The sequence below is a fragment of the Pterocles gutturalis genome, unplaced genomic scaffold, assembly GCF_000699245.1.
Source record: "Pterocles gutturalis isolate BGI_N339 unplaced genomic scaffold, ASM69924v1 scaffold14782, whole genome shotgun sequence".
NCBI lineage: Eukaryota > Metazoa > Chordata > Aves > Pterocliformes > Pteroclidae > Pterocles > Pterocles gutturalis.
Genome location: NW_010108165.1, coordinates 1 through 22467, shown reverse-complemented (window position 1 = coordinate 22467; position 22467 = coordinate 1). Strand labels below are relative to the sequence as shown.

General features: G+C 48.4%; 1 protein-coding gene across 1 annotated transcript in view; it reads left to right on the top strand.

The window, feature by feature from the left end:
* Positions 1-21171, top strand: part of LOC104457544 (protein phosphatase 1 regulatory subunit 12B-like) — a gene marked incomplete at both ends in the record, with an annotated part of 37340 nt that extends 16169 nt beyond the window's left edge. The window contains 5 exons of the mRNA XM_010072532.1: positions 5338-5523; positions 18914-19004; positions 19461-19631; positions 20335-20518; positions 21059-21171. Coding sequence (XP_010070834.1) covers positions 5338-5523; positions 18914-19004; positions 19461-19631; positions 20335-20518; positions 21059-21171 — 745 coding nt within the window. The remainder of the gene's footprint in view (positions 1-5337; positions 5524-18913; positions 19005-19460; positions 19632-20334; positions 20519-21058) is intronic.
* Between the last annotated feature and the right edge of the window lie 1296 nt (positions 21172-22467).

Below are 22467 nucleotides of genomic sequence, written 5' to 3'. Positions count from 1 at the left end.
AAGCAGAATCAGGAAAGCAATCCTGTGCAGAGCTTCTTTCACTGGCAGTGTCTTTTACCCCGCTGGAAGGCAGAGGCTCACTTTCCTTAAGTACCAGATAATGGCTGAATGAGGTGAGTGAATGTCCTGCTCTGTTAAGGCAAAGAATACATTACTGAGTTTTCATCTCAGTTGTGAGGAGGAGGATCAGCCCTTCGTGCACAATACAGTTCTGTCACCTCACCTTTATTTTAGCTAATACTGGAACCCATCAAAACAACCTGTATGAACATGTCACGCGGCAAAGCCGTTTGATCTGTGCTTAAGGAAAAAGGCAAAAATAATTCAAGGTTTTAGATTGTGTTTCACCAAATTCTAGACCCTGAACTAAATAACTATCCTGAAGATGGAACAATTGCTTGAGAGTTTGGGAAGAGGCGTATTTTTGGTGTTCTAGCACTTCTCTGGTAGAGATAAGTTGTGCTTGAGGAGATGTCTGTCCCATTGCTGGGCACATCCAGACCCATTTCCACAAAAGGTGAAACAGATCACCACTTCTCCTGATCTGCTGATCCATTCCAGTGACTTCACATCTATCCTGGGACATGATGACAGGCCAGCCTCCAAGGCTTATCTCTCTCTAAAGGCAGCCCGACAAGCCGCAGCTGATTACATTGGAAAACTTTTGCCTCTTGCTGCGGGCATGTTCCCTAATCTGCGAGACGGTCCAGTCCCTAACGTCACTGACCTGGCTGGCTGTTAAAATTTTACAAACACTGCCTGCTTGTCGCAGCTAATCCTGAACCAGATTTAGTATTGCATTCACATAGTTGTGTATTTCCATGGTTAAACTGTAGAGACTAGCGAAGGCTGTAGCTGGCAGCGGTGTTTCGCTAATACCGATTTGTCCCAAAGGCTGAGTTCTGGCCTCTCGTAGGAGAGTGTTGGCTTACAAGCAGTTACAGAGAATACAGTTAGGAATAAACTGTACTTTTTTTTAGAAAGCAATGGTTTTGTATTTTGTGTACAAACAGTAAAAAAAAAAAGATCAGTTCGACCTCTATCCCAAATGGTTTTCTATAGAAGAGCACAGAGAAATGAAATATAATTGTATTGAACCTCTGATTTCTCCAGCCTTGGGCATCGGCCTCTAAGATGAGGAAGGGAACCTGGTTAAAGGATTTGCTCCTTGTCATTTCCAAGTATTAACAAAACTCTGAACACAACTCCAAAATACAAAAGCTTATTCTGAGAGAGGAAGAATTAAAGTGAACGTGACATACATGGACATTAGTGAGAGGACGACTTCTGTCCATCTGCATTTCCCCTTTACCTGAGCATTTGACTGATCTCTGTGAAGACACCTAGTTATGTCCTGGAAGTCCTTTATATGACCCCCAAACAAAGAGTAAACAACTGCAACAGATCATTTTAAGATGTTGAAAATGTCTTTTCTTCTAAAAAGGGACAAAATAACTTGCATCAATGTTGCCAATGGTCTGCAGCTTTAGTTGAAGTCAACGTTAAAACGCTCCCTGTAATGGTAGGGACTGTCACCCGTTCTGCTGTCTCTATGGGTGTACCACCAGCCCAAAAAATCACAGAACCCTGATCTGACGGCTTGTTCCCCATTTTGGTGCATATTGCCCTTCAAACAGCCAGTTCATGTCGCCGGTATGTTAAAGGATTTGGAGGAAAACTGGCGTAGCAGATTGCATTAATTCAGCGTACTTCCTTTGCCATCAGCCGTGAGAGATGCCTCCCAGGAAGGGATCACACACACCAGAGTGAAATCACTTTTTCCCACAGTTAGTTTCTCCTTCCTTTTACGTATTGCAGATACACCTTCTTACTGGTTTTGTTCACATAAAAACCATCCCAGCGAATCAGGCCAACGGTCCACGCAGTCCAGCCTCTGGTTCTGACAGCAGCTGGTTTTGAGGGCTCAGTTGCAAAAGCTGGGATGACTTCAAAGCAGTTTTCCACCTCCCACGCTCCCCTTGCTTCCAGCAGTCAGGAATTTAGGAGCCAGGGGTTATACTTAACCATTGTTCTTAGTAGTCACCACTGTGGCCAGCATCCCTAAGCAAATCCTGTTTCAAGCTCTGCAGTACCCTATGGCAGTGTGTTTAAAAAAAAAAAAAAAAAAAAAGTTATACAGTTATGTGTTTTGTGCAAACCTTTTTTATTAGTATATGTGGAAGCTTTTTGAGGTTTTGAAGGCTTTTAAGATTTTGAATTCTACTTACCTTAGCTGTTTTCAGAAGTATTTCTTTTTATTGATCTGAAATGTTGCTTCCCATTTCATGGCTCGTTCCCCGATGGCTATGTTACGGTGATTATGTGAAAGAACGAGTAGCAGTGTGTCAGTGCCTTTTTTATTTCTAATGTTGAACTCTTTAGCATAAATTCATAATCCTCCTTTTTGCAGATTCATATGAACGCAGCTGTTAATTAACAGGATTCCCCAGCTATCCTTTTTCTCTCTATTTTCTGCTCCTGTTCACATCAAATGTGAACAACTGAATAAATGCCTCGGAGTCCTCCTCAAACTGCAGTGCCACCCCTGCGAGGGGTGGGGAGGTGACCTCCCCTGGAGCTGGCAATGCCGTGGCTCCCTCCTCGTGAGCGGAGCGTGTCCGTGATGCCCCAGCACTGCATTTCTCCGAGCTGGGGCATGTGCATGTCGGAGCTGGCACAACACCATCACCATGCTCTTCTCCTCCATTCCTCCCCCCATCTGTGCTCTCCCAGGCACCTGGAGCTGCTCCCATCCTCTGGTCTCCCCTTTTCACCCATTACCTTTCCCTTCTGAAAGACAATCCTTGGCAGGTCTTGCTTCAGAACCCTCCCGTGTCCTCCCCTCCTGACCACGGTCCTTCTCTCTTTGGCAGCCCCCCACCCCTCGTGCCCCAGCCTCTCTGCCCTGGGCTCTCCCAGGATGGTGCCACGTCACTCCCGCTCCCCTTTTCCCCACCGCTCCTCTTGTTCCTTCCCCTGGCACATGCTCCGCTACTGTCGTCTTCTCCGTACCCTCCTTCCTGCGACTCCACGGCCACTTGCTCCGCACGCCCACCCCATCCTGGCTCCTGCTCCCCCCCTCCTCCCAGCCCATCCCCAGGGCCTGGCCCTTTCCTCCGGTGTGGAGAGCCAAACGGGAGGCACTGGCTTCCAGCAGGACTTCCTGCTCCCCGGTGCTGCGGGCAGGGGCTAGCTTTCCAGAGGAAGGGTCTGCTGGAGGTTGCTACCTGGTGACAGTAATTTGCTTGTTCCTTTGTGACCGGGATGTGGCGAGCAGCTGCCAGCTGGAGAGCCCGACTGTCAGGTTCCTCCCCGGGGGCCCTCCAGGACGCCCCGTTCTCTCCTTTGGCTGTCCAGGAACCCGCTGCTTGTTCTGGGCTGGCTGGGGCCTCGGTGTATCAAACTGGCTGTAAATTGGGTGCCTCCGTGAATTGGATGGGATCCTTCCTCCCCCCTGCTCTCATCCTGCCCCTTCCGAGTGCGACTCCATCCTCGGGCTGCTCTCTCTGACTCTTGCACCAGTGTTGACCTCCAGTTCCAGTCTGTTGTCCCTGGCTTTCCCATAAACCCGTAGCTCTTCGTCCTAGTCTGCTTTTCCTCCCGGTCAGCTTTCGTTCCTGGTGCAGCCCCTTTCCTCCATGCTCCATGTGCGCTGCTGGCACGGGAGTCACCGGGATGCGGGAGGGGAGAGGCAGCCCTCCAGCCTTCCTGGCCTTTGGTCCTGCAGACAGCCCAGTCTGACCAGTAGCAGCCAGGAATACCAGTTGCTGGGGAAGGTGTGGCTCACGCATGCAGCTCGTTTGCTCTGTGCAGGCGCTGAGCACGTGGGGCTCTGGCACGTGCTATAAAGAGATTTTGCCAGATTTCATCAAGTCTGTTTTTAGAGGAGCGCAACTTTTCCCACTTAGGGAGGATTTTCTCTGAAAAGCAAGAGTACATCCTCGTGTGAGAGCCCTTCTCCTTTCCTCTTGTCTCTTCTCCAAAGTATGAGCACATCCAGCTTTTCAGTAATAATGGTTTGAAGGCAAAATATGTATTTCCTTTGCTCATTCTTGAATATATTTTGGATAGTTTTGCTCGCTGTTTTCCAGATATGTGGAGTTTGTGCCAAACATGCCTTACAGAAAATTAAAGCCTGAACTGATCATCTCTGCCAAAGCTTTAAGCCACTGAAAACAAGTTCTTAAAACTGGAAGTCCTGGGCATCCTCAGGAGGCGATGCAGCCAGACCTGCTTATCTCACTCTCCTTCCCTGCTTTCAGCAGCCTCATCCTCGCTCATTGTTTCCACCTTTCCGCAGCACACAGGGGTGCTCTGCGTGCGCCGCTTTCACTGCCGTAGGGTTCTTCCCTTCCCCAGTCTTCACCGATTCACCTCCACGCCGTTATTCTCCCACTGAATCTCAGCTGGGCTTAGCTACGAGGGGTGCTGCCCGCGCTGGCTTGTGCGAGCGACCGGCACCGACTCCGGTCTGCTCCAGCCTCTTTGCAAACGTTTTGCTAAGATGAAATCCTTACTCCCTTTCCAGCTGCGGTGCTGTTCTGTTGCATATTTACTGTGCTCTGAAGGCCGTGATTTTGTGATGTTTTACAGTGCTTCATTTGGTAGAAGTAGTGACCTCAGCAGTCCCTACATTTCAGCCAGTCGCAATCCATCTCTAGCTACCTCACCCACGCCCACGGGTTCATCTACCTCCTCGGGCGCCCCGTGGCAACCTGGCTCTGCCTGCCCCACATCTCTTGGTGCGAACGCTACTGCATCAGCCCGCCAGTATACCAGGTAACGGCTCACAGCTGAGATAACGCTGCAGAAAATCCACATTTGGGTTGGAAGGTCTAAATTTCGGAGCGGATTATGGATTAGAAATGTGCTTCCACGCGGGAGGCGCTGGTAAGAAATCCCCGAGTGGTTACGCCGGACAGTGTCGGTAGTGGTGTGCACCGGCAGGCAGTTACCAGCCCCTGGGGGACTTTAGCTTCTCCCCTCCCTGGCGCGGTCGGTTGTGCCCTCTCTCTACCCCGTTAGAGACACAACGTGTTGCTCGGGCTGCTCGTGGGCGTTCAGTGTACAAGCTCTCCGAGTTCATTCCTTTTGCTTATTCACCAGGTACATTTTTTCTAATCATTTTTGCTACAAACAGGGATGTGAAGACTATGAATTCCTCCTGCTTTTTTCTTCTACAAGGTTTTCAAAACTCATTTTAATGTGTGCTGTTCTTTACACAACCACAAGTCTAGAACGAGGAGAATGAACTGTTGACGCTGCCTCGAGGCGGCCGGTCCCGGTCGGCACTTGAGCTCACTTGCTTTGCTTTCCATTATGTCTTCTCTATTTCAGAGCCCCTTTCAGGCAACAAACTGATTCTACTGTAGAGAAAAATACAGAGGGCATCTCTGCTAGCACCCCCCTAGGTGTAATCACAAACCGTGCTGTACTCGGCTCTGCTAACGGTATTGCGAATGCCGGTGCTGCCTCAACCCCGGGAAAGGACGGCTCGGCTGAGGAGGCCAGGGAGCGCAGAAGGTCAGTGGGCAGAGGGCCGGGCTGGCGGTCCTCCTCCGGGATCAGGTCTCACGTGGTGGTGCTGGTGGGGGTGTCCGAACTGGTTCTGAGGTGCTCCGTGGAGTTACAGGCTGCTGCCCCTGCTCCATCCTTAAGGTTTGGAACTGCCGCGTCGCTGGGTTGTAGGTTAAATTTAGTTTCATAATTTTCTACTTGTCTTTTCAGCGTCTCAGCGTTTTTCTCCAGTAGTTATCTCAGCTACTGATCTCAGTCCCCAAGGCCTCTATGGATGGAGGCACAGACAGCCCGTAGCCACTTGCAGTAGGTTCTGTATCATGAATCCCATCCTATAAAGAGTGTGGGACTGAAACAGATAAAATCCATCCCTCCGATTCTTCTCAGCTAAGTTCAGGTATGCCCCGATGGAAACATCCTTGCTGCCCAAGTCCCCTGGATTCCCTCTGTCATTAGTGGGGGAAAAACAAACATTCCTGGAGTCTGTGATGCGTGTGATGTAGGAGGAGGTGGACTGCACTCTAGCAGCGTGCATTGCTTTTGATTGACTATTAAGGAAGTCTTAGCACAGAGGTAGAAGTCTGCCATGTGCGACCGAGGCTATTCCAGCAGTAGCTGCATTTTGATTTACTCTGAATCTAGCAGGTGGTATCTCCTTCTTATCGTATGATGTTATTTTAAGGCTGGGGAAATAAAAACCTGGGGTAGCCAGTGCTGTCTTCAAAGGAAATTTAAATACAGAATATCAAGTGGTCCACATTTATTCCTACAAACAGGTTAACTTTTGCAAAATCTGTCTCTGGTGATGGCAGCGATGAAAGGAAACGGTCGTAGATAAAATGCAGCAGTGAACAGTGTATTTCTAACTAGCAGCCGGTTTGCGGAGTGTTTTCAGTAATTTGATTCTTCCAAACTTAAAATAACTTCTTAAAATTCAGACCTTACTGAGTGGAGGTGGTACTCTGACATATTTTAAATGCCCTGAAGCCAAAGGATGTGCAAAGCAATAATGGAAATACCAGCTTGCAAAGGCAGCGATGGGAGAGCTCGGAAGTGCCGTGGAATCCGCAGTCGGCCGCGCGACCTCTCCCATGGAGGGAGGGCACGCTCGCTGCCGGCTCCGCTTTGCTTCAGCTGCAGCAGATCCAAGAAAGAAGGTGGTCTGTGCTGTTTGGAAAACAGTCAAACTTTGAATGCTCTTGGGGCTTTTTTTCTTTTTTTTTTTTTTCCAGAGCTAGCACAGGGAGTGCTTTGAAGGTATTGCAAGCGTTCTGGATGAGCCACTTTTTCTCTGTGCAGAGACATAATTTGAAATAGCTGCTGCACCGGCTCTTTGTCTGGAAGAACACTCAGGTTTAACATGAGGAGTGCCTCTGTGTGCTCCTTGCCGTTTTGGGAGGGGTCAGTTGGCTTGGTGTCGTTTGCAATTGGATTGAGATGAGCTGCCAAAAGATACTCCCGGTGCGAAGTGAGATTGTGCAAAAGAGGACAGAGTGAGTATTGTGCTTTCAGCTCACCCGTTAGAGAGTTTCACAACAGTATCTCCATTTTGGCAAGCCCAGAATCGAGCTGCAGAAGCTTTCGATTCTTCCCAGGAGAAGTGGGCTCCACAAAACCCACCAGACTCTTGGCACTGACTGCAGATGGGGAACTGGACTGTGAGAGTACTTGGAAATGCCCAAAAGAGCATCTATTAATATGACTGCACTGGCATTTATTGCCGAATGGGTTTCTATAAATAATACAGCGGATCTGTTTAACCCTCCTGCATCTTTATTAGAGAACCATCTCTTATGAATTATGCTAATGCAAAGAGAAACAGCAGAAAATTCCTCCCACCTTTAACTGATGCTCTGAAACTACTGAGAGGGGGGGAAAAAAAACCACAGCAATGATGGATTGTGCTTGTGGGTGGAGGAAACTTTATGTATGAATGTGTCCTCAGAACAGGATATACTGCCTGGGGGACTGCCTGCAGGGTTTGAACTAGGAAACACGGACCTAGAGAAACAGGAGAGGTCGCCTAAGTGGGAAAAGCTTCTTTTGGGAGAAGGCCAATTCCAGTAAAATAAAATAAAAAGGGAAAATGGCAAACAGTTGTCAGGGAAGCGCTGTATGGATTTCAGTTCCCACCGGCAGCTGTTGCAGTAGCATTTGCTCTGCTTCAGTGTTTCCAAAGCTCTAGCTTTCTCTTAGCAACAAAAACATAAACAAGCTTATCATCTAATATTAGATCACAGGGACGTCTCCTAACTTGTGGCATTAAATTAGCTGCGTGAAGCCAAAAGGTTAAAGCAGAAGAGACTGCCAGATCTGGGGAGGGGAGACTGGCCGGGCGCTCTGGGGTGCTGGCGTGTGTCTTTTAGTAGCCAGCAAGCCCTACGCTGGCCCACCGGCGTTTCATCCGTGGTGTTTTACCCGCTGCTTGTTTGCTGGCTGAACTGGTCAGCAAATGCTCCCGTAGCTGGGAAATGGTGTGAATCATGCCTCATGCCTTTGCAAAGGAGGGGAAAGAAAAAAAAAAAATTAAAAAAAAAAAAAGAAAAGAAAAGGCAGCAGCAGAGGAGAAATCCATTTGGAGGAATGCAGTGCGGTCTGTCTACCTGGACTGGCCGGAGCAGATCGGTGCCGGGTGTCAGCGCCGTATGTCGGGGCCGTGGAGCGAGGTGCTGCTGTGCGTATTTACATCTACCCAGCTGCGCGCTCAGCCTCCCTCACTCCTGCTGCAGCACTGCGGCGGGCTGACGCCCAGAGGCTGGAAACCTGCCATCTCCCACAGTCAATATTTCTGCCAGGCAATTTCTTTTTCTTTTTTTCCTGGGAATTTTGGAGCCGCTGATGAACATTGCTGTTTGGTCATTTTGCTGATCTCTGGCCAGCGTCAAATTGTCTCGTATAGCGAATGCGTTTGTCCAGCTGCGCTCAAACAGCTCTGACCCTGCTAGTGGTAAATGACAAGTGGGTGGATGCTGTGCCCCCAGTGTCTCGCGTAAAGCCTGTTCCTCCTGGTGCAGATCTCACAGCCTTTTGGTTTCCACTTTTTTTTTTGGGGACCTGGGGGGTCCTGTTGCTTGCAGCCCACTGCTGGATTATCTGCGTTCATCCAGGGTGACAGCGGCCCCTAGTGCCATCGAAGGCTCCTTTACAAAGTTCACCTTGGCCGTGCAGGATCAGCGCAGGGCTCAGTGGTCTCGTCTCTTGGGGGTCCAGCCCCTCTCGAGAGGGTTCCTGGTGTCGCTGGAGGCTGCTGGGAGCTGCGTCCCTGTGCGTGGAGTGGGGTCTGCAGGAGATCTTGCCAGGCTGGTGCCATGAGACGGCTGGTGCTGGAAGGAAGGTCTGGGGGTCAGGGTCTCACCGAAGCCCTTTCGCATCATCCGAAAGCTTTGGTTCGCAGCACAGACGGAAAGGCTGCAGTGCAGCCCGCAGCTCTGCCTGAGAACTTCGGAAAGGCAAGTCTGCGTGCTCACTTGTGTGACCAGGTCCAAAGGACACGTGTGGATGTGAAATCTGCCCTGGCTTTGTAAGAATTAGGTTTTCAATGTGTCCTTCCTGCCCCCACCGCTTTGTTTATGCGACTGCGTTCTGCGATTGTATTTGTTCTTCCTGTTCCTCAGGAAGGCTCCGGCAAGGTGGGAGCGCTTGCCATCAGACAAGCTGTCAGACAGCAGGCACATCTCGCCTTTCCTCAGTTTTTCGTGTATTCTGACCAGTTCGTGATTGATCCGAGAAGCTGGAGTGAGGTGGGCTTGTTTCCCCAGCACCTCTGGGGCTGGGGGCTGTGTTTTCTGTGGCTTCTTACCCTTTAAAGTTTCCCCTAGAAATTTTTTTTCAGATGAAGAAAGCTCACTGAGGTGCAAGGTGAATGTGTCTATCAAACATTTCTCTTTTCTGCGTCATTCCCAAGAGGAATTTATTTTTCATTCTTCATTCCTTCATTCTAAGGATCCAGCTGCTAATTATAGTAGCGTATATTAATAATATATTAATAACCGAATCCTCCTCCGCCAGTGCTGTTAGATGAACAATTTTTGGCAGGTCCTTTTACCTCGTGACTCTCATCCTGTCCGGATTCAGAGCATGACTCCTGGAGGGTGGGCGCGGATGCCCAATACATCTGTTAACCCTTATTGCCTGACCAAAAAAAAAAATATATATAGGAAATGTGAATCTCTGTAAATGTTGAACTGTGGGATTTTATTCAAAAGGTATTTAAATAGCGCTTGAGAGGAACTAGGAGAAAAAGCTGTGAGGATTGGCGTGCTCCCACCTTGGGGTTCTTTGGTCGTATTTGGCTCCAGTCCATAACACTGCTGCAAAGCTGAGTGGTCTGAATTCTCCTGGGAGTGGTCCCCGGGGAAGCGGAGTGGTGGGGATGCTGGTGCGTGGCAGGGGACAGATTCCCGTCTACACTACACAGCGGACAACAAGAAGTTAAGAGGTCTCTCGCTTGTGCAGAACTGAACCATCATCCGGCACCTGCTGTTGAAAGCATTTCTCCGCCACGCCGCTGCCGTTAATCTCGCTCAGATAAAGTTGTCCTTTTTTTAAAAGGGTGCTGGTGCGGATGACGTGGGAGGGCAGGAATTCTGCTGCCCATGGGATTGTCCATGTTGGGAAGAGGCGAGATTGCTCCCGCTGTATCAGAAATCCAGCTGCATTTTAATTTGGAAAAAAAGGTCGCGGTGTGGGATGGGGGTCACTGCTGCGCGGCCGCGGTTCCTGTAAGGGCGGCGGAGCAGGTGTGCTGCTGCGTGCTCAGCTGCCGCTGACTTTATCCAGCGCTCTGGGGAAGGAGGCAGGGGGGGAAATATTTTGGCATTTGCTTTGGGCGGAGGAGCCCAGGCTGTAGGTTGGCCTGCTAACCCAAAGCGGGAATATATGCGGGATCTTCCAGGAATGGTCAAGGAAAGGAAGCGGGGACCACTTGAGCTAACCAATGTAAAAGAACTGCAGCTTGACAGCATGGAGGGAGCACAAGGTAAAACCGCCTTTCCCCATCCCTGCCTTCATGCAAAGCTTGTGTGCGATTTCCTCTTTCCTTACTAATCGTAACCGCTGGCGCGTGTCGCAGATTTAATCCTTGTGTCTAACAGCACATTGTCTAACACACCTGAAATATTTCTGGAGATACCGTGTGACGGTACAGCTGAGAGCTAATTTAGCACAAAATCAGCTATTCGGGGAAATTCTTTGCTCCACAGCTCCGACCCGTGGATGATGCAGGGGGAGAAGGCAGGTAGCCGCCCTGGGATTTCTGTAGGAGAAGCTTTTGAACAAACTTGATCAATCTTCTGTCCCTGAGAATAACAGATGCTTGAAATTGAACCAGAGCCACTGCCAGTGCTAAGGAATTGCAATCTTAGCTCAGGAGGAAGTGGAAATCTTTTCTACATTATTAATATCGGGTGATGTGTTCTGTAATTTGCTGGGGCTGATTCGTGATGCTCGGCTTTGGAAGCGCTCGGGCAGCTGCTCGGTGGCTGCTTCCACGAGGTGGCGGCCGAAGGCTGCTGGGACGGACTCGCCAAGCGAGCGTTTCTCCTCGGGTCTGTCTAGTTCAATAGCTGAGTCTTCTGTATCACCCTCAAGTTTTCATCTTTTTTTTTTTTTTCAGTTGCAAAAGGCAATTTCCTAAATATTCAGATTTTTGCCAAGTAAACTTTTTTTTTTTCTTTTCCACTGATTTCCTGCCTTGTTTCAGACTCTGTAAACTAGTTTTTGGGAAAGCCGCAATAGATCTGCTTGAGGTCGTTAAAAACGTCCAATTGTGTTGTCTGACTTGCCGCTCGCCTGAAAATGAGAAAGAGAAATACCGGTGGAGGCAGGACACTCAGAGCTTTGCTTTCATTTCATTCTCCAGCTGGCAGGCGATGGAGTTTCATCCCGCTCCGTTTCATGCAGCAATTTTTTTAATGCAAAGATTGAGCCTCCGAGGACTGCGGAGAGCGGCGCACGCTGTTCCGTGACGCAGTGACAAACTGCTCGGTGCTGGATATTGACACCTAATGTCCTGTGCTGAACACAAACCCATTGCAGAATGTTCCAGCTTGGAAAGCTGTGCACTTGCGGCGGTCACAACTAACGCATTCAATAGCTAAGGGGAAGTTCGGCAGGGAAAAGGTGTTGCTGGATTGCTTTGGTTTGTGTTTGCAGCACTCGTTGCTTTTCTCGTGCAAAAAAAAAAAAAATAAATTCCTGGATTGTCTTTTTGTTGTTGTTGTTTTTAAACAAGTACATTTTCCATTTTTCTGGAAGAACTTGAAAGGTTCAGAAGCAGCAAGCCTTCTCGAACCGAAGCAATAATGGAAATCCCAGCAGCCGGTATGGCTCGGTTTTTCCAATAGAAAAACCGAGGCAGTCGGTTTAAGGAATGTGATCAGTGGGATGTTTGTTGCCTTTTCACTTTTTACTGTGATGCTGAGTGGCATTAATTAATGGGAGTGCAGGGACAGGACGAGGGGGAACGGTTTGAAGCTGGAAGAGGGGAGATGGAGATGAGATGTGAGGAAGAAATGTTTTCCTGTGCGGGGGGTGAGGCAGTGGCCCAGGGTGCCCAGAGAAGCTGTGGATGCCCCATCCCTGGAGGGGTTCAAGGCCAGGCTGGATGCGGCTTTGGGCAACCTGGGCTAGTGGGAGGTGTCCCTGCCCATGGCAGGGGGTGGGACTGGGTGGGCTTTTCCAACCCAAACCATTCTGTGATTAATTAATAACATAACATTGATCCTTTAAAAGCTTCCAATCGATGTGCTGTCTCCCCCACCCCAACCATTGAGTTCTCAGCAGGTACCGATGCTGTATTTGCCTCTTCGGGCAGAGGAAATCAGAGCAGACAGGGCGGAGGGTGAGCAGGGCGCGTTCCCTCCCCGTCCGGTCCGCAGTCCGAGCGCTGCTCCCTCTGTATTGCAGCCGTCCAGCCTGCAGAGACCGTGCTCGGAGCTGGCTGCCAGAGGGATGCAGCGTGAAGGAAGCAGCTCTGCTTTCTGAAGGGCACACAAAGAGCTGAACGTGGGCAGATGGGAAAGCACGTGCAAAAATCATCGAGAACTGTATGATGGGAGATATTCCTAGGGCATCTGCTGCCATATGTGTAACCTCAGCCCATTGCAGACATCGCATCAAAGCCGGAGTTTTGAGGAGGGATAAAGGGGACTCGTTGTTTTGATTAACGAGGGACAAAGATCACAAGTCTCTTAATCCCTTGGATCAGCACCTGAACGTGTTGAGCAAAGCAAAGCTGTTGCAAATACAGAATTGCAGCTTCTGCTCGTTACCCTGCTAATGATACTGTAAACAGAGGGTGGAAATTCAGACACTGAAACTCTCATGGGCTGAGAATTCACAGTCCAGATTGAAGCTCAGTCAGCTCACAACAGCCAGGACTAACTTCAGAGAGAAAAGCAAAGGCCTGGAACTGGTGAATGCTCAGGCGAGGCTTTTCGAGCCAGCTGTGAAACGCTTTAAGAGCGTGATCCTGAAATCTTGTTATCCCTCTGTCCTCAGCTCGTTCAATAACTCGGCGTTGTCTGGCGGTCTCTCCTCATCCCCAGCTCCCACACCTGCAGCCTCTGACATGTTCTCCTGCCTGTGGATGGCCTTCTCCAATTATAGGCAGCCAACTTTTCACGGCAATTCCTCTAATGAGTATTTTCAGTTCCTATGGGCTGATGTGTAGAATGTGTTAGCACAGGGATAATAAATACAGTGAAGAACTGAAACCTCTTGCTTGGATGAGAGGCAGGAAAGTTTCTTTTTTCTGACCGTTTCCATGACATTGTCAGTGATGACTTGCTGCTGGGTACATACTTTATTATTGAACTTAAGGAATTGCATTTTGGGAACTCTGTCAGCATTGTTTTCTGCAAAACCTGTGCTTGCTTCTCTTCCCTCCCCCAGCTTATAGATGATTTCTTAGCAAATGGCACATTTCCAGCTGGGATGCACTGCTGGGATGCTGTACTCTTCCAATTGTTTCCAGGGGAACAGTAGCAGTACTTAAGGCTTTTCCTGGGCTTTTTTTTTCCCCCCCCTATCTTCATTTTCCCAGTGTGTGTATATAAATGTATGGATTGGAGATAGACAGATGTGTGATAAAGTTGTTTTGTTTTGTTTTGTTTTTTTTTAATACTGCAGTGTTTGGAAAAGTGATACTGTGCTCTTACAAAAAGCTATTCCAAACATTTTATTCTGAATATCTCATGGCTGTCCCTATGCTGAATGTGCAAAGGCAGGAAGCCAAACCTGTGCCTGGCTCCCTCTGCACCCCTGGTACCCAGAGCTGGAAGAACCTAAACTCTGTCCTGGCTTCCAAGAAAACTGTCGCTATAGTTTCTAGTCTGGTGAGTGTAGTTCAGAGTCACTGCTAGACCAGAAAGAGAATTTGGGCTGAGAGGAGTCAGAGAGGACCAGCGGAGCGGCTCCTGCCCTCTGGAAGAGCCGCGTCGAGCATCGCCCTGGTGCTGGATTGGCAGAAAGCAGACACCCTGCCGTCGCTGTCTGCCAGCGCGGATTCTCACTGCGCTGGCTGGGGGATGCTGGGTTTGGTGGAGAAGGGCCTGATGGGGATGGAGGGAACCCAGCGTAGCCCACAACAGCTCCTGCGGGTGTGTATCTCCATTTTTGGTGTGCTGACAGCAGGACGAAATGCCTTGAATCAGCTTTGACAGGAGGGCAGCTGTAGTGTTTAATGAACATTTAATTTCCAAATTAGTTGCCAGGTTTTGGCGCACAGAGGTGAGTGTCGTTTAGGCGAGTGCTTTCCCGGTTCTGGGTCGCTGAAGGATGGAAACATCAAATTTCAGCCAGCTTTACAGATCCTGGTGCTCCCTCAGGGATGGGGGATGTCGTTCTGCCGAAGGACTCTGCATGCAGTCGATGGCGTTTGCCACAAAAGGCAGGAGACCAGCGTTGTAAGAAGATTATCAGAAGCTTTTATGTTTCTGGGAGAAATTCATCATCTGGTCTTGCTATCTGTGCGCCAATTAACAGGGGATTGTAAGTTCTTTTTCTGCATCATTTACCCTTTATTTGGGGGGGCTTTCTCTCCACAGTATGTTCTTTTTCTCTCCGGCACAGGTTCTCTTAACACACAGATTTGCTTTTGGATTCTTGGTTTCCCATCTCATATATCCAGGCTGCCCTGGTTTGAATCTCCCCTTCTATTAGTATTTTATTGTGGCTCCTTTTGCCTTGAGATGGTGATGAGCAGCCAGGATCCATTTTTCTGTGTGGCACTGATTAAAAGAGTTAACAGGGAAACGAGGTGTTTTCTTGAAAATAGGAAGAATTAAGTGGCAGCCAGATTCATCATTCAGTTCCCAGCTGCTTTCTGGCTAACGCACGAATCCAAAGCTCGCTCGTGGCAGCAGGACACGCTTGTCTCTGTCCCTGGGATCTATAAACTTCTGCAGTGGTTTTGCTGACTCTCACATCCGCATCTCTGACAATTTATATTCTGCCGCTTGTACTTGAAACCTAAACTCTGGGAAAAAAATCTGTTCTGCTTTATGTGTGCATTGAACTTGGCGTGATGGCTGCTCTCATTTCATGTATTGCTCAGAGAAAGCTTATTGCGAGGAAATACAACTCCTTTCTTTGAAGATCTGCTTGGATCGTGGGATATTTGCTTGAATTAATAGGATGACAAATACAGCACTTCAGCAAGCTATGTGTTCGTTGAAAACATAATTAAAAACTCTGTGGGTTGTTTACAGACCGCCTCGTACCCCGTTTGCCGGCTGTCCCCTGCAGCTTGCTGTGATCTGCAGTTTTTCTGCTTTGGAGAGCAGCGTATTGCTCTCCCTGTCATCCAGCCCGGCTTTGCTTTGTGGCTGCATCAGTCCTGCCACCTCCTTGCAGTGAATTTGTTCTCTCTTTCTTTCTTCCATCCCATTTAGCATTCTCAGTTCTCTGAAAATTCTGCTTTTAAGCAAAGTGCAGCGTCACCTCAAATTGTAAAATCTGTCTTTATCCTCCCTCCCTCCTCTAAAGAAAAAAAAAAAAAAACCACACACCAAAAAAGCCACAAGTAGAGCAAAAATGTGATTTAATTGGCAGCAGGTGTGGTGTCCGCTGTTTGCATTTGGAATATTTACAGCACAGCCACCTTCTTTCATCACCTGGAGCTGCTTACTCAGAGGAGGCAGCTCTGTCACTGTGCAGCGCCTCTGCTGACTTGTTTCGGAAAATTCAGTTAATCTCGTGCTTGTAAAATAGCTTTGGGTGAGCTCCAAGAAGTGGGGAATTGTGTAACTGGAATGAAACCAAAAGTTAGCGATTGATAAAGGCTGCAGCCCAAACTGAGCCGCCCTGGCTTGCAAAATGTGCTCGTTTGAAGATGAGTCACTGGTACGGGCTGGACACCCCAAATTGCTCATGATGTTTTCACATTTTCATATTTTTGTATAAATTCGGGGAGAACAGAAGAAAAAAGTTTGGGAGGATGTTGGGGTAAGAGACACTAAATGGTTTTTCTCTTGCTGTATCTGGCTGCCCCGGTACCCAGAGCTGTACGAAACGAGGGAAATCCTGCAGCCCTGCTGTGCTCCTGCAAACCCACCGCCCGCTGCCCCTCTGAACGCCCTCCCGGCGCAGCAGCCGCCTGCCCAGCATCCTGCCTGGCCGCTGACGCTGACCTGTGCTCCACGCATCTGCCGAAACTTTTTTGAAACTCTTTAGAAAGTCTCGTTTGCCCTCTCTCGCATCCTGCAGGGAGCTCAGTGTTATTTTCCATTGTGTGCAAAAGCGCTTCAGCCGCAGGATGCGTGATCCCGTGGTGCTGACGCATACCGGGAGCGTTCTGAACAAGCGCGGCGTGGCCTGATGCATACGTGCTGTTGTATGAGCTGAATTCCTCCTCAGGCAAAGGCAGGTCTCACCTTTCCTCCTCTTCTTCCCCTCCTGTGTCCTCGTTGCAGAGTACAGAATCCTAGATCGGTTAGGGTTGGAAAGGGGCACCTCCCACGAGACCAGACTCGGAAGCACATGGAAATGCCTCTAGAGATCCACCCCACTCTCAAAATGGAGAGAATTTCTTTCTGGTTTCCAGTTCTGGAAAAAAAAAAAAACAACAACAACAACAACAAAAAAAAACAGTTTAAAAATAGTGCATTATGTACATGCTTTCACTGAGGTTGCCCACTATGGTGATTTTTGTTACTCCTAAACCATGAGTTTCAGGCCCTGGACGTGGTCATGAAGTACAGTAATGACCCTGTAAATCCCACTAACATCACTGTTGGGTTTTTTTGCCTGTCTGGGGCTTTAAAACCAAAAATTTATATTTAATGCAGAATTTTATATTTCATTGATCTGTTTCCATTTTTCTTTTGACTCCCAATTTTTCCACCTAATTCAAAGCTGTTGCGGGAAACCACCCACCTTCCTTAGCTACAAATTTCCTTGGTTTATATGTTTCAGGATCTATTCTTTTTTTTTTTTTTTTTTTACTACTCCTCTGGACTTAATTTGTAGTATATTGTGCAAATGTGTTCTTCCTGTAGGTGGCTTATTACTTCTGGATGCTGTGCAAATAGCAGCTATTCTGCTTGTGCCAAAAGCTGCAGCAAACGCTCATTGTTTCCTTAATGTGCCATTACCCGGGCAGCACATATGCACCGCGTAAAGGAGAGCAGGAGAGAGCTACTTGTCTGCAGAATGAGGAGCTGCACAGCTCTCGCTCATCAAACAGCAGGTTTTTTGTCCATGAAACAGCGAATTCTTGGGAAGCGATCATCCCTCTGAATTGTAGGCGCTTCTCGTGTTGGCGAATCCATCCCAGCGCACGGGTCTGTCCGGATAACGGATGGGAAGCAGCCAGCTCCTCTGCGGTGTGTTCACGTGCTCGGTGCTGGAGGTTCTTTGGGAAGGTGATAAATCACACCCTGCCGGTGGAGTTGGCTGAGCCTGGCTGCTGGGATGGAGACATCTCCAGTGCGGGTCCCAGAGCATGATTCATCTCCTCTGGAGCTCCGCAGGCGTCTCCAGCATGGACGACCCATCCTGTGCACTCCCCTGGTACTCTTTGGAGATCAGGGCAGTTCAGGGCATGATTTATCGAATACTGACACCGGGTTTAGGTGAGAGGGCTCTCACGTCCACCCCACCACCACCTGAAGAAGCAGGAGGTGGGCGCCCGTGGATGTACCTCCAGACGGTCCCAGGAGCCCACTGGTGGGGGAGGTCCGGCTGCGTTCGGCTGCTGGTTGTGGGGTGGATCAAAGCCATCGTGGGAGATGATTTTAGGATGATCCACATTTCTGTGTTTCGCTGAGTTTTTGGCATAGTGCAGCAAAGTTGGTAATCTTTCTAATCAGTGTCTGATCTCCCTGGATCAGATGCAAAGTCTGTTCAGCCCGTTGCCTTTTACATGGAGCTGGGCTGTAGTGGAGAACCAGGAAAAGAGCACAGGGACAAAGTCGCCGTATTCCTTGATAGATCTTCATCCCTTGCTTGGCTAATTATTTTTTGAGCCTATCTAGATCGGTGATTAACCTGTGGCAGTGATAGACCTACGAAAGAACATTTGCATTTCAGGCACCCTCATCCTCATACGCTGATAGTCCTTCCCTTTGAACCCCACTGACGAGTCCAATCTAATTAATCTTTCCTAAGATAGAAGCCACTCCACCGGCATGGAAATGAGACCCGCTGCTGTGCGATCCCCGGCTGTGCAGGGACACGGCTGAATTCCCCTCCAGCTCCTCCACGGGGAATGCCAGAGCAGAGAGCACTGTTTATCTCTTTTCACGTGAATAATTCTTTTGAAATGTCCCCAGTTTAATGAAATCTGGTGGTGACCAGCTCTGTGTTTTAACTGGGTGCTTTTCAGTATTCAGGGACTCGGTTTACCCTGGTGAAGGTCGTTTCTTTTCTTTCTTAGCTCTTTTCAAGGTGTTTTGTCTTTGTAAGATGTCAGCGGTTTCTAGCGTGATGGCTTTCATATTGATGAAGACAGCAGATTGCAGGAATATGATCGTGAATATAATGACAGGGAGGAGGGTCGGAGGAATGCGCCGGTGCAGGATTGCTGGTTTTGAGATCTTTATCTGACTGAGAGGTGGCTTGGTGGGTTGTTTTGGTTTTTTTTTTTCCTAATGATGCAATAAGACATGGATTGGGGCAAATAATACGGTAAATAGTTGCACCTTTTTTAGCAGACCATGCTCAATACTAGAGAGGTTATTTAGAGACTGCAGGGAGAACACAGCACAAGCATTTGTGTATCGTGTGCTCATAGGAAAGGTGTCCCAAAGCGGACATCACCGGTAGTCTTGGTAGATGGAGCTAAAATTATTTTTGTCCAGATGAAGGAGAGTAATATCCCAGCTCTGGAGCTCGCAGAGGTAGGAAGGCAGAGCATCTGTTTTTATTTTAACCTCTTCTGCCCCTTTTTTCCCAGGTCATATCTGACTCCGGTGCGGGATGAGGAAGCAGAGTCGCTGAGGAAGGCACGATCCAGGCAGGCCCGGCAGACTCGCAGGTCTACCCAGGTAAAGAACGGAAATACTCACGTTCGTGGGTAGGGTGAAGAGAGCTGATGAATAGAGAGGCAAGATTTTCTTTTGCTCTTATATTATTACTCAAGGTGAGGGGCTTGCCTGCCTTCACACTGTGGTGGAGAGGTTCTGGCAAAAGTTCCTGCAAACAGGTATTACAAAATACTCCCGTGATCGTACACGAGTCAGATTTCAAAGTTCTCGTTTCTGCAGTACACTTGCCTTTTAGTTTGTAGCTTGATCACGAAGATTTGGGTTGCTTTGAGTTGGTGATTAGGAAGGTACGCTGAGAAACACGTTAAAGGCAACAGAATTCTTTTCTTTGTGTTAGCACAAAGCTGAAACATCAGCCTGGCCGGGGATGAGCCTGCTGGGCATTTTAAACTGACCTGGAAGACTTGAAATCTAATTGCAGACATTTTAAAATTCTCTCTTTTGCTTTCTCTCCAGGGTGTGACGCTGACAGACCTTCAGGAGGCAGAGCGGACCTTCAGCCGGTCGCGGGCAGAGCGGCAAGCTCAGGAACAGCAAAGCGAGAAAGCCGAGAGCGCCGAGCCTGCCGAGGAGAGTGGCGAGAGGCAGGAGACCCGCTCACGGTGGAGCCGAAATCCCGAGGAGGAGGTGATCCTCCTGGCCTCCCTTCCTGTGGTTTCAGGGTTAAGGAAGCCATTTGGGATAGCTGAGATTAGGAGAAATTTTTTCGGGGATCTCTGTTGATTTTAAGGGGACAAACGTGATGGAAAGAAGCAATACCGAGGAGTAATGCCTCAGCTCAGCCATCGGCAGGAGGGCTGTGGAGGTGGTAGAGGTCAGCTGTTCCTTCGCTCTCCACTGGGAAATTGACTGTTCTGCCTCTTGTCAGACAATAAAACTGTGTAAATCATGGAAAGTGGGATGAGAAGGTTAATGACAGAAATGTGGCCTGGCTCCATCCACTAATGCCTTGTTCACATTTTTCCGCAGATGTTCTGCATGTAATGGAAAGCTAGAGAGACCAGCTTTCTCCCACTGCCATCACTCCTGGTTTTTTTACTCTAAATCACTTTGTTAGATAACTTGTTTGTTCTGCTCTTGGCAGCAGGGACAAAGAGATTGATCCCAGACTTCCCAGCGATGGGAAGGTGCCTTTGCATTGTAGCTGTGCAACGCTTTGAACGTTCATCCCAGTCCATGGAATGAACCTGATCTGGCCGATGGAGGTGATCGCTTCCAGCAGCAGTGACGGAAACATTACACTCTAATAGATTACCCAGTTCCCTGAAATCCCTAATCTGCTAGTTCCTCAGCATTCTACTAACTTTTAGTCATGGTTCTTTGTTTCTAGACTGTCTATCGGCGACTAAGGTGCCCAGTACAACCAGACAAACCTACAACACCGGTATCTCCCTCGACGTCGGCACCTCTCCTTTACACAAGTTCCTACCTGACTCGAACAAATAAGTATCTAGGTCTTGACTCTGTGAATCCAGCAGACTTCAGGGGTTCAGCCACAGAGATGGAGAAAAATGGTACGTACCCAGGAGAACGAAGGACAGTCAAAGCTGGGGGATTTTCTTGAGTTTTAGAACTCTATGTGTACAGACAGAATAAATTTGCTTGCTATTCTGAGGGGAGCAGTATGGGGAGCTGCCACCTCACAAAACAAATGTTATTTGTTTAAATGGAAATCTTCATGTAGGATCCAGCCTATTGCTTGTAGTAGAGAGGGATAAAAGGATGTTTTCCATTTTGGATAATTAAATGAGATAGTAATCCATGGAACGTTTAGATCTTAGGGCTGGGGGGGAACGATCCCCTACTACTCAGACAGGAGTAAATTGGGACAATTTGGGGAGAGCTGAGAGCAAGGATAGCCTCTCTGGGCTCTGATAAAGGAAGGAGTGTGAGTAACCAGAGGGGCACTGAGAGTCCATTTCATTTGGTTTAACTCCTTTGTAATATAACACGAGCCAAGGTGATCTTGATCAGCTTGGAAAGAACCCCAGCACCTTAGCAAAAGCACAGAGGTAAATCGCTGAAACCAAAGCAGTCTTTCTTTGCTTGGCCAGAGTGCGAAGATCAGGATTTAGACGACAGATCTCTGAACAAGCAGTCAATCCGGGAGAGGCGGCGGCCAAAAGAGAGGCGAAGAGGCACTGGAATAATTTTCTCAACAAAAGATGTAAGTTTGAGTTCCTTAGACAAGAGAAACATTCTGTCATGTTGGGGGTGAATTTCCTTCAATCTCAAGCATCAGATTTTTTCCCAAGTCAGTTGGTTTCCCATTAGTCCTTCTCTCTCCAGCTCTGTTCCAGACTGACGCTTCCAAAGGAATCTCATCCCTGTTTGGCCTCTGTAAAACCCAAACAGCAGGCTCCGGGAAGCCTGTTCTTGAGCCATAAATCAGTGTCATTCTTGTGCAACTGTGAAAGAGCCACATGGGAGAAGAGATATTAGAAGTGTAGTTTCTTTGGAAGAAGGAGGTCACAAACCACTGGAAATATTTTCAAATTCTTCTCAGCCCAAATTTGGCTACACTTTAGGCCCCCTAAAAGGAAGACAATGAGGAATAAAACCTGTGTCTGGATCCCTTGCCCAGCAGCAGAGAACACACGCAGCAGAAATGCGGAGGAGCTGTCTGTGTCGTGGTCATTTCTCTTAGTCCTGGTTTCAAAAGGATTTATTCAGCCTGAGGGAAGCAATCCCGCCCTCCAAACCTTGGTTAGAGACTCAGGTAGGAAAATACATCATCTTTTTAGAATAAGTATTATGAAATCATGGTTAAGAAATCTGCAGCAATTCCAGTCCAGCAATGGATATACAGCCTTCCTCATGCACCTCAGAGTTAGAGGCTTCCTGCACAGCACAATGAAAAAACCCCAACGGTCTTCCCAGTGGCCACAGTAGATATGTTGAATATTTGGAGTTACAGACAAGCTGAACAGGGCCCTGCTGGAAACCTCAGAATTTCTATTGAAAGACTTGCTGCAAACGCCCCCTTTTTATTATTTTCAAATTATACTTACATTTTTTTCCCTTGCATGCCAAATGTGATTTCTTAATTTTTTTTTTCAGTTAAATGCTTTACAGCTTGCCCAGTTGTCTTCTGGATCATTTTAGCAACATTACTAGCTGCAGAGCAGGATGCAAATCACTTCAGAGTTTTTTGTTCACATCCCCGTTGTCTCTATACATAACCGCAGCTACGACTTGTGAAATGCCTTCAGTTCAGTGTGGAGTCAGGAGAGTCAGGTGTGATGCCATGGTAGTTCTTCACCATTGCTCCTTGAAATCCTGGAGCTGTTAGAGGCAGTGGGTTACAGAGTGGCTGCGTAAGTGCAAACTATCCAGGACAGAATCAGAAGTCTTTGGGTTGGAAGGGACCTTTAAAGGCAATCTGGTCTGACCCCCCAACTCAGTGAGGTTGCTCAGAGCCACGTCCAACCTGACTTTGAACCCCTCCAGGGATGGGGCATCC